The 12865-nt window shown below is 35.8% G+C and overlaps 1 protein-coding gene across 6 annotated transcripts in view; it reads right to left on the bottom strand.

Annotated features, from left to right (window-relative positions):
- VPS13C (vacuolar protein sorting 13 homolog C) overlaps positions 1–12865 on the bottom strand; it is a 196197-nt gene that overhangs the window by 137140 nt on the left and 46192 nt on the right. For all 6 annotated transcript variants that reach the window (XR_013520680.1, XM_035258764.3, XM_035258763.3 and 3 more), the window contains 6 exons: positions 12658–12785; positions 11160–11266; positions 10108–10279; positions 8789–8851; positions 7436–7565; positions 6527–6621 (listed from right to left, as the gene is read on the bottom strand). Coding sequence is in view for 5 of the 6 variants with exons in the window: in XM_035258764.3 (XP_035114655.3) it covers positions 6527–6621; positions 7436–7565; positions 8789–8851; positions 10108–10279; positions 11160–11266; positions 12658–12785 (695 nt within the window). In the remaining variant the exon portion in view is untranslated. The remainder of the gene's footprint in view (positions 1–6526; positions 6622–7435; positions 7566–8788; positions 8852–10107; positions 10280–11159; positions 11267–12657; positions 12786–12865) is intronic.

Genomic DNA, 12865 nt, shown 5'->3' on the forward strand with positions numbered 1-12865 from the left:
TTATTCACTATAAATTAGAAGAGTCAATACAAAATTGTCCACTCAAATAGGGTACTTACAAAACACCTAGAAATCCATTTCTCTTAGTTTGTTTTGCTTTGTTTTGTTTTTTGCAAATGCCACCTTGCTCTGCTGCCCAGGCTGGAGTGCAGTGGTGCAATCTTGGCTAACTGCAACCTCTCTGCCTCCCAGGTTCAACCGATCTCCTGCGTCAGCCTCCTGAGTAGCTGGGATGTGATCTGCCACCACGCCAAGTTAATTTTGTGTTTTTAGTAGAAACAAGGTTTCACCACGTTGGCCAGGCTGGTCTCAAACTTCTGCCCTCAGGTGATCCGCCTCCCAGAGTACTGGCATTATAGGCATGAGCCACTGTGCACACACACACAGGCTCACCTTCTCTTACTTTTAAGATTATAACAATGAAACAATTACAAAACATTCTGTGACATAAAATTCAATTCAGCAGCTTTTTCTGAAACAAACTATTTGAGAATAATTCTGTGGCTGAAGGAAAGAAAACTATATAGAACATCTGCTTGATTGCTGTACAGAATCAGTAAAACACTGAGAAAATAAATCCTGACCCCAAAATTACTGTCAAGATTGAAGGGAAAACAGAGAACCAGGGAGATGATCCTGGAATCTGGGGACATGTTTCTCCTAGAGGTATTTGGAAATTTCAGAGGGGACAGTCTAGAGGCTCTGAAGCTAGGATGGCAGGGTCAAAATTGGAAACCAGGTCCCACAAAAAGTAAAAGCACTGATAAAACACTTTCTCTTTTGGCTGGGACCCTAGAGGGCTATATTATAGGAGTAAAGGCGAACTGGAAGTAGGCAGACTCCCATGATCTGCAGCACAGCATCAAATCATCTCAATACCTACAGTAACACTGACTGTGTGCATGCACACACACACACACACACACACACACACTCTCTCTCTTACATATACACCCATACACACACATACACACTCTCTCTCTTACATATACACCCATATACACATGCACACATACTCACACACACTCTCTCACATATACACCCATACATGCGCGTGCACACACACACTCTCACATATACACCCATACACACACACACTCTCTTACATATACACCCATAAACAGTCTCTCACATATACACCCATAAACACAGTCTCTCACATATACACCCATACACACACGCGCACACACACACTTACATATACACCCATACACGCACACACACTCTTATATACACCCATATACACGCGCGCACACACCCTTTCTTACATATACACCCATACACACACACACTCTTATATATACACCCATACGCACACGCTTGCACACACACGCTCTCTCTTATACACCCATACATACACACTCTCTCTTACATATATACCCATACACACACTCTCTTACATATACACCAATATACACACACACTCTCTAGAGCTCTAGACATCAAGTGTGTCTAAATTTAGACTTACTCAGACTACTAGATTTATTATGGTCAAAGACATAAAAGATAAAACAGAGCATGCTAGCAAATAATTTGGAAGCTATGAAAAGAACCAAATAGAAATTCAAGAACTGAACCGTACAAAAACCAATTAAGAATTCAATGAATGAGTTTAACAGTAACATACAAAGAGCTAAAGACAGAATTAGAGGAAACTAGCCAAAAACTAAACAGATAAAGAACTTGAAAATACCTCAGAGAAAAAAAGACACACATGAGATATTATGAAAAGATTCCACTATGTACACTAGATGTCCCAAAGGATGAAGGAGAAAAGAATGACGGGACAGAAACAAAACTGGAAGTAATGATTTTTCCCAAATTGACGAAACCTCAAGATGTCCAAACAGTAAGAAGTCCAAACAGTATAAACAAAAGTGAATACATATCTAAGTACATGACAGTAAAATTACTGAAAATCTAACGTAAAGAGATGTTCTTAAAAATAGACAAAACAGAGAGGTGGGTGGAAATTACCTTCAAAGTGATACAGTAAGACTAACAGCTGAATACACAAAAGAAAATACAGGCCAAACAACAATGAAATTGTATCTTCAAAACGCAGAAAATTATTAACAACCTAGAATTCTATACACAAAAAGAAGTATCTGGCCGGGCATGGTGGCTCACGCCTGTAATCCCGGCACTTTGGGAGGCCCAGGCGAGTGGATCACGAGGTCAAGAGATTGAGACTATCCTGGCCAACATGGTGAAACCCCGTCTCTACTAAAAAGTACAAAAAATCAGTCAGGCATGGTGGTGCGTGCCAGTAGTCCCAGCTACTCGGGAGGCTCTGAGGCAGGAGAATTGCTTGAAATCAGAAAACAGAAGTTGCAGTGAGCCAGGATTGCACCACTGCACCAAGCTGGCAATAGAGTGAGACTGTCTCAAAAAAAAAAAAAAAATTAAAAAAGAAAAGAAGTATCCTTCAAGAAATAAAGAAAAATAAAAATATTTTCAGAAAAAAAAATTATTTTAACTTGTCACCAGCAGAACTGCATTAAATAAGATAATATGATGGGCAATGTTCAGGTAGAAGGAAAATGACTGACCGGTGGTTAGAGATACAGAAGAAATTACGTGACTGGAATATTAAATATTTCTACACTTTAAATTCTCCCCATAATAATTTACAGATTCAATGTCATCTCTAACAAAAGCACCACATACTTTTGAAAAACAATGATAAGATGATTCCAAAAGGTATATATAAGTGGAAAAGGCCTAAGATAATCAAAACACTCTTTAAAAAAAAAAGGTCAGAAGTCTTAGTTCAAGACTTATAAAACTGTAATAATCAAGAGTATTACTCTGTTCTCATGCTGCTGATAAAGACATACCTGAGACTGGGTAATTTATAAAGGAAAGAGGTCTAATTGACTTTCTTTCAGCATGGCTGGGGAGGTCTCAGGAAACTTATAATCGTGGCAGAAGGTGACCGGGAAGCAAGGCACCTTCTGTACAAGGTGGCAGGAAGGAGAAGTGCTGAGTGAAGGGGAAGAGCTCTTTATGAAACCATCAGATCTCATGAGAACTAACTCAGTATCACTACAACAGTAGAGGGGAAACTACCCCCATGATTCAGTTACTCCCACCTGGTCGCTCCCTCCATGATGGCAAGGTGCGGATTATGGGGATTACAATTAGGATGAGATCTGGAGAGGGACACAAAAGCCTAACCATATCAACATAATTAGTCATTAGGAAAATGCAAATTAAAACCATAGTTGAGGAACATATCATACCCACTAAAATGGCTAAAATGTAAAAGCCTCACAATATCAAATGTGGCAAGAATATGTAACAACTGGAACTAGTGGCAGGAATATAAAATATTACAACTTTTGGAGAAGTGTTTGCCAGTTGTTAGAAAAGTTATATGTATTTACCCCACGACCCAGCAACTCTACGCCCAGGTATTTAACTCAAGAGAAATAAAAAAAATATGTCCACCAAAGACTGGTACATTCATAGCAGCATTATCTGTAATAGCCAAAACCAGAAACAACAAAAATAGTTATCAACAGGAAATAGATAAGAAAGTATGGCATATTCATACAATTAAACACTATTCAGCAATGAAAAGGAACCATCCATAAATACATACAATATGATTGAACATCAAAAACATTATTCTAAGCAAAAGAAGATAGAAACAAAACAAGGCCTGAACTGGAAAAAGTAATCTATGGTGAGTAAGTTACAAAGTGTTTGCTTTTGAAAGGCAAAAGAAGAAAAATGACTGGATGGGTTACAAGCGAACTTTTTTGGAGAGATGGAAAGGTTCTCCATCTTGTAATTCTGCCCTAACCAAATTTAAAGACACCACTTTTACCAATCCAACAAAAGATGTTCAACTTCTACTGATAAAAAGTATAAAACATGATTAAAAGGGGTAAATAAATGGAGCCATGTGCTGTATTTACAGATTAAAAGGCTCAATACTATAAAGATATAAATTCTCCCCAAATTAATTTATAGAGTCAATAAAATCCCAATCAAAATCTCAAGTTTTTATATAGAAACTGACCAGCTGATTCTAAAATTTATATGGAAATTTTAAGGACCAAGAATGGATACGGCAATAAGAACACCAGAGTTTATGGATTTTTACAAGGTCAAAGGAATGATTACAAAGTTGCAGTAACTAAGACAGAATAATACAAAGACAGACAAATGGCCAATGGAATAAAGCAGGGATTCCACAAGTAGAGACACTTAACTGATGGTAAAGGGGTCAATGGAGAGCGGTGGGAAAGGCAGCTGGTGTTGTGTCAAGGAGACAGCTATGCGGACAAAAACTGAATCTTAACCCCAACTTCACACCATATACAAAAATCAATTTTAGACAGACCATAGATTAAATAAAGACAATATAAAACTTTGGAAAGAATAGTTTCATGACCTTGCAGTGAGGAAAAGACTTTTAAAAAGGACCCAAAAAAGCACTAGCCATAAATGAAAAAATTAGTAAATATTAAAAATAAGAAGTCTAGCCATCAAAAGATACCATTAATGAATGAAAATGGAGATGGGAGTGGTGGCTCACACCTGTAATCCCAGCACTTTGGAAGGCCAAGGTGAGCGGGTTGCTTGAGCTCAGGAGTTTGAGACCAGCCTGGGCAACACGGCAAAATCCTGTCTCTACTCAGCACATACATACACACACACACACACACAAACACACACACACACACACACACACACACACACAAAATTAGCTGGGCGTGGTGGCACATGCCTGTAATCCCAGCTACTCAGGTGGCTGAGGCAAGAGACTCACTTGAAACTGGGAGACAGAGGTTACAGTGAGCCAAGATTATGCCACTGCACTCTGGAAGAATAAGACCCTGTCTCAAAAGAAAAAAAAATCAGAGAGTAAAAATATACTTTACATTATGAGAGAAGAGACTTGCAACACAACTAAAAATGAAAAGCCAAGCCACATTGTAAGGGCAGATATTAACATCCAATGAGCAAAGGCCTCATATCCAGAATATATAAAGAATTCCTACAAACCAGTAAGAAAAAAAGGCAACTTAACAATGAAGAAGAGACTCAAAACCCACCTTCACAAAAAAAAGCTTATTTACCAATAAATACATTAAAAAGTACAAAACCTCTTTAGTTACCCAGGAAATGCAAATTAAAACCGTAATATTACAAATACTTTTGCATCAACCTAATACTACTACTATTCATCCCATTTAGAATGGCTGAAATTGAAAAGAATGATAATGCCAAGTGCTGGTGAAGACATCAAGCAACAATTATCCTCACATACTGCTAGTGCAAGTGTTTTCCACATTGGAAAACTATTTGCTACAATATAACAACAAATATGCTCATATTCTATGACTCAGCAATTCTACTCAGTAAACATTATCTTACATATCCACACTAAAAGACACAAGTTTAGAGCAGCATCATAAACAAGAAACAACCCACAAATGTACAAATAATAAATAAGATGTGGTAATTTCAAATACTTGAATCCTATACAGCAATGAAAATGAGTAAAATACATCTACTGCAACCACAAGGATGGAGCTCACAAGAACAAAACTAGAAACTATATATATATATATATATATATATATATAGAGAGAGAGAGAGAGAGAGAGAGAGAGAGAAAGAAAGAGAGAGAGAGAGAGGGAGAGAGAGAAAGAGAGAGGCCATTTATAGAAAGATTAAAAATATGCAAAACAAAATCACAATGTCGATAATAAAAATCAAAAAGAAATCAAAGATGATTTACCATAAAAATCAGGATAATGGCTACCTTCGGAGAAGCAATGATGGGGGACATAGGGGCTTCTAAAGTGGCAGCAATATTTAAATCTTAATCTTAATAATAATCACATAGCTGTTCCCTTTTTAGTCAATCAAATAGGCAGTACATTTTGGTTTTCCTTACTCTTTTATAAATGTTATTCTTCACAATTTGAAACAATTTTTAAGATAAAATTCTTTAAAGCTTTAATTTAGCACTATAAATTAAAGTACTTTTATCAGGTTATTCTTACATTCACTAAAACTGCTTAAATATAAAGTTGGAGGCTGGGCACAGTAGCTCAAGGCTGTAATCGCAGCACTTTGGGTGGCTGAGGCGGGCAGATTACCTGAAATCAGCAGTTCCAGACCAGCCTGATCAACATGGCAAAACCCCGTATCTATTAAAAATACAAAAATTAGCCAGGGGTTGTGGTGGATGCCTGTAACCCCAGCTACTTGGGAGGCAGAGGCAGGAGAACTGCTTGAACCTGGGAGGAAGAGGGTGCAATGAGCCAAGATTGCGCCCCTGCACTCCAGGCTGGGTGACAGAGCAAGATTCCATCTCAAAAAAATAAAAAGAAAAGTTGGAGAGAAAATTTTAATTGGTAAAACCTGACAGTATTCAACCAATAAGTAGTAGAGTGAAACTAGTAGCATTTTTATTACTTAAAAAAATCAGTAACTCTAACTCAATTCAGTCTAATACAGTACAATGAGACAAAAATACCTCTTAAACCACTTAAATAATTACCTCCTTAGGTAAAGTTAGGTTGTGGGTACTCTCACTATAACCAATGGCAGTGAAGAGTTTATCCTTCTCCTCTGGAGTCATAAGGTCATCAATAGCTATGAAGAAAAAACATTTTAAAAATTAATTGCATTCATTTGACAGATATAACGAAAAAGACTAACCAAACTAACAAGTATCCTAAAATCAACACACGTAAATGCTAAAGCAAAATGAGCCCGGTAATCTCCTCTAATATGCTACAGCTTTGACTAGTTAAACATATTCTATTTGCTTGCTACGGTCAAGAAAAGGAAAAGAGACCTATGTAAAAGGTAACAAAAAATGCTCAATGTTGAGACCTCTAAACTTAAACGTTTTAAATTTAACATAAATATTTCACAAACAAAAAAAAAAATCAAAGTTTTATTTTAGTCTAAGTTTTATTTTAAATAAACATGGAAACATTCCAGCCTAAGGTATTTGCTTATATATTTACCATATTGAACTAATTTATTTCAAAAGCATTTCAAAACAAAATTCAACTAATAGGGAAGATACAATTTACATAGTTTTGGTTTTTTTTGTTTTGTTTTTTTTTTTGAGATGGAGTTTCGCTCTTGTTACCCAGGCTGGAGTGCAATGGCGCGCTCCTGGCTCACCGCAACCTCCGCCTCCTGGGTTCAGGCAAATCTCCTGCCTCAGCCTCCTGAGTAGCTGGGATTACAGGCACGTGCCACCATGCCCAGCTAATTTTTTGTATTTTTAGTAGAGACGGGGTTTCACCATGTTGACCAGGATGGTCTCGATCTCTTGACCTCGTGATCCACCCGCCTCGGCCTCCCAGAGTGCTGGGATTACAGGCGTGAGCCACCGCGCCCGGCCTGTTTTTTGTTACTTAACACTGTACAATAAATGTGACTGGGAACTTACTTTCAGGGATCAATGATTCTTCGTCCTTTTTCTTAGACTCTTTCTTACCCCAAAACCCACTAAACCAGCCTCCACGTTTCTCGCCTGTGTCAGCAGACTTTTTCCTTAATTTTTGCCCAGACCGAATCACCTAAAAAAAAAATTTTTTTTTATTTACTTGAAGAATGCCCTCTTCATTTTCAGGTGTAGCCTGGAAAAAAACAATGGTTCACTTTTTTTGTTTTAACACTACGTAAGACTGAACCAGTCGAGAAAGCCACTATCTGCTTAAACGATGCTCACAACGTAATTTGATTAAATGCAGTTCCCCTATCAGTTTATTAATACTTCTCACACCAACTGATAGCATTTTAATGAGGCTGCATTTTATGAGCAATATAATCAACGTTCCAAGAAAACGTTTCTAAGCAATGCGACTTCCAAATTTTTAAGTTAAGGAGACACTAGACAGGCATGTTTATAAAACGAAAAGTTCCTTGAAAGGGACACACCCAAAGAAGTATTAATTTAAAACAATTATATTTCAGAATTCATATACATTGCTGGCTTGCTAACTGGGCAGAAAGAGGGATATAAACGAAAATAGTCCTTAAATCTCATTTCACCCTCTTTTCACAACAAATGTATCAGAAAGAAAGAAAAAAAAGGAAGAAAGTGAAGAAACAAAGAAAAGGAAGGAAAGGAGAAAAGAAGAGAGGGAGAGAAGGAACAAGGAAAGAAAAAGTAAAAGAAATAGGAGATAAAAACCGTAAGTAAGCAGGTATACAAGCATGGGAGAAAAACTGGGTAGCCAAAATGATAGCAGTAGTATTCTAAGTTGTTAGGAGTATAGATGTCTTTTCATTTCTTCCTGGAGTTTTTCAGAGTTTTCATCATAAAATTTTTTAAGTGGCCAGGCATAGTGGCTCACACCTGTAAAGCAGCACTATGGGAGGCCAAGGCAGGTAAATCACCTGAGGTCAGGAGTTCAAGACCAGCCTTGCCAACATGGCGAAAACCCATCTCTACTAAAAATACAAAAAAAATGACCAGGGCGTCTATGATCCCAACTACTCAGGAAGCTGAGATAGGAGAATCGCTTGAACCCAGGAGATGGAGGCTGCAGTAAACTGAGATCATGCCACTGCACCCCAGCCTGGGAGACAGAGGAAGGCTCCATCTAAAAAAAATGGTAATAAAATAAAGTTTTCTTTTCCTTTCTTGTTAGTTTTTTCAGTACTCCAGTTTCTTTTCTCCTGAGACTAAATTAAGCAATAAAAACCTCAACTCATGAAACTTCAGTATCTAGATCCTAGGATTAAAGGAAGGTATTAACATGTTTAAAACATAAAATGAGCTAATAAAAATGATTACCTCAACTTGTGCTTGTTGCCTTGCTAAAATTATGTTAAAAACATCTAAAGTTTTCTCCAAGTCCTGTAAAAAACAGAGACACTTGTAAACAGGAAATGTAATCACCAGATAAAAGAAATCTTTCTTTTATGATTTCTAGGCATATCTAGTCCATTATCAGTACTTGTGACCTAGTGAAAGTATTAGTATAAATCTGAATGTATTCTAGACTTTCAAATTTTTTTTGTACAGTAAGAGTTTTCCAAGAAAATAAATCCTCATTAAATATAGTACAAAAGTAATTTTTCTGTGAGACCATTATATATAATTGATATACAGTCATAAATGCACATGAAAACAAGAATATTTAGAAAGGGGATTTGTTTTACATATTATCCTTATGGTTCTTACCTCTTACTCTCCCCTATTCTTTTTATTATATAGCCATTGTACTAAGGGTACCATTACAAAACACATAATATTTAAGATGGTAAAATTCTGCAAATCAACAAGCAGGCTAAAGCAGAATCTGATTGGAGGCATTTATATAAAAATATGTGGGAGACTCTAACATTAACCAGGTGTGTTGTCTCATGCAATTCTCCCAACTCTCTAAGACAGATACTGTTTCATTTTATACATGAGAACATGAGACCCGAGAGTTTGTGAAACTTGTGTCCATAACCAGAAGGACACACAGTAAATATCCAAGTCAGTATTTGAACCCAAATCCATCTGACTCTAACATCTATGCTTTTTCCAATATTTCAAACTGGAGATTGTAATATATTTCAGAAAAATAGGAATTCAACTCATTTTTCACCTTATGAATCACTGGTACAAATAGTTCTATAACTGAAATCAGATGACATTAAGAAAATTATATATCCAGTGTGTTTCTACCTTTTAAAAGGGGTAGATAAGACATCCTCTTTCCCGAGAAGTGAAAGCTGTTTTATATAAATAATACTCTGAAGTATTTAAAAAAGCCACTACCATTTAAATACAGGATTTTTACTAACAAAACAAGATACAGCTATCTAATAAATGCATATTTAAACAGCTATGATACTGACTCTCTAAACATTATTATGAAAACCAGACACCATTCCCAAATCACTTACAGTAACCTTATTTTATCTGATATTAACATGGGGAAAAAGTTTTTAAAAGAAGAAAAACTGGAAAAAAAATATTCTACATTTTCCCAGATGATTCTCTCTCAAAAAGAGGTGAATAATTTTCCTCCTAAAATTATTTTTTGATTCAAATTACATAGAGAATAATATTAAAGGATGATTAGACAAGCAACAGCTCTCACTCATACATGCAAGATATACCTGAATGTCTTTCTGTATTTCTTCTGAGACTTTAGACTGTATGAACTTGTTTTTATAGGCAATTTTATAACTCTTGAGTAACTGCCTGTGCTTTTTTATGTTACTCCATGACCACATCTGTGTATACCTTCTTATATGAACTTCGAGAACAGAATCAATTGCATATTTCCACCTGAAAATCAAATTTTTTAATGTAAATTTGAGTATAAAGATTTAAGAGAAAGCAGGAAAAGAGTCTTGACTTTTTAGATCTTATATTATAAAATTTTTTGTTCTTCCTAACTATCTTCCTATAAGAGCTCAGCAATTCCCAGTGCAACTGTCTGATTTAAACAGATTTAGATATAAGAAAACCCGTAAGGAAGTGATTTTGCCAAAGCAAAATCCCAAAGGCACAAAATTACATGTGGAAAATAGTATTCCAGTAAGGTTATAACATTGAGCTTATGTGGGTGACTGATAAGCAATAAAACTTTGATAAAAATGTTGAATGTCTTGAATGTTAAGAATTTGGGAACCAGCTGGGCATGGTGGCTCACACCGACACTGTGGGAGGCCAAGACAGGCAGATCACAAGTTCAAGAGATCAAGACCATCCCAGCAAACATGGTGAAACCCCGTCTCTACTAAAAATACAAAAATTAGCTGGGTGTGGCGGCACGCGCCTATAGTCCCAGTTACTCAGGAGGCTGAGGCAGGAGAATCACTTGAATCCAGGAGGTGGAGGCTGCAGTGAGCCTGGCAACAGAGTAAGACCCTGTTACAAAAAAAAAAATAAAATAAAAAAAAGAATTTGAGAACCTAGGAGCAGAAATACAACTGGATATTCATATGAAAAAAGTAACATGGACATATAAAAGAAGTAAAAGCTGTTTTCCTGTTTTTGTAAGTAATCAATATATTTACTATTTGTCTTTTAATATTCTTGTCTCTTTTTTAGAAGTGGCTGAATTACATGGCTTTTAAGGGTCTCTTAACTCTGAGAGTACCTAATTACATGATTATATGCTTCTCACAAAAAAAAAAAAAAAAAAGAAGAAATTCTAACTCACCATAGTCGACCATTGGTATGAAGTGGTAAACAAGGCTTGTATTTCCTATAAGGTGCATTCCTAACCATATAATCCACTGACTCCAAAAGGTCGATCATACTTAAGTACTGTTAAAAAAAATTTATTTATTACATTGTACATATAAATAAAGACTAAATTTCATTCTATTTTTTAGTCTAGTGAGACTCCCAATTCCCAGAACAACGTTGCCTGGTAACCCAAAAATATACTGTTTTTAATCAAACTTAAGATGCTATCAACTACAAGTATACTGTATTTCATCAAATTTAAGACACTATCAATTTTAAGTTGTAATAAAATTTTAGGTTCTACTACAAAAGAAAACTGCTGTTAATTAAACTGTCTTATCACCTATATATATCCTATTTTCAGACATGTTAAAATGTAAACTAAATGAACAACTGAGAAACAATGAAATATGGTATCTGTAAAGTATGACATAAAATATGTCTGTTTCTAAGACTGTATATTTTTCCTCTGGACCATCGTTTCAGCAGTAACTATCTATGAGCTGATTTTGAACCTGCTGCAAAAAATTACTGCATAACTAAAGCAAGATAAAGCTATCTAAGCAGCCATCTTACCACCAACACAGCAATTCTGCATAGATCTGTCAAACAGCTCAAATGGAGGGAAACATACACCCAGAGGTAACAGGAAAGCAGAGAAAATAAAGAAAAGGCCTAGTCTAGCTTCCTCCTCTCTAATATTTCATAATGCAGTTCTAACTCAGGGTTACCTACCATGCAGCTGCTGACCACTTGAAATGTGTCTAGTCTAAACTTAAATGTATTGTAAGTATAAAAGATTTCAAACATTTGGGGAGAAAAAGATGTGAACTATCTCATTACAAGTTTTTACATTTATTACATGTTGATATGATTAATATTTGGGAAATGTTAAGTTTAACAAAATGTATTATTAAAGTTAATTTCACCTTTTTCTTTTTACATTGTTAACAGAGCTACTAGAACATCTAAAATTACAACTTGCATTACATATTGATTGAGCAGAACTGTACGAAAAAGCTAAACTAGCTAAATCTCCTGTCCTTTCACTTGCAGTTCACCAAGCCTGTCACCCCAACTCTCTGGGCATATAACCATGCTTGGGAAACAAATGAAGGAAAAAGCTGCCAACACAGCTGTTCTAAAAAATTAAAGAAACAATATTTAAAAACTGAGGAGGGAAAAATACATTAAAATCTTCCACCAACAATTGTGAGTCAGATGGAAATAATGTCATTCCCTACAGTGTGATATGATTCTCCACAGTTTAGGAAAAGATGAAAAAAAATAAAGAAAACTATTTCTTAAATGTGAAGTTCATATTCCTTCAAAGAGAATTTTTTAAACAGTCAAATATTAACATAACAAACCCCCCAAATCCACCAAACCACCAGAGAAGTAATAGTCACCAATAAAAGCAGTCCAGATTTAAGGCTAATCACAGCTGGAAATATCCAAATGAATCCTACCTGAGGTTTGGTAAGTTCAATGGCAATATTTTGTACTTCAATGTTCCAATCCAGTTTGGGCGTTTTGAGCTCTGATTCTGCATAAGGATTCATGTAGAGTTTTGCAGAGGCTGATATCGGCTGGAAAACTTATATCACACAGGAAGACACAGATATGCTTATATGCTTTTACATATAAACAAGTATAAATAATTATGAGAACACTGTC

Source organism: Callithrix jacchus, chromosome 8 (genome assembly GCF_049354715.1).
Source record: "Callithrix jacchus isolate 240 chromosome 8, calJac240_pri, whole genome shotgun sequence".
Taxonomy (NCBI): Eukaryota; Metazoa; Chordata; class Mammalia; order Primates; family Cebidae; genus Callithrix; species Callithrix jacchus.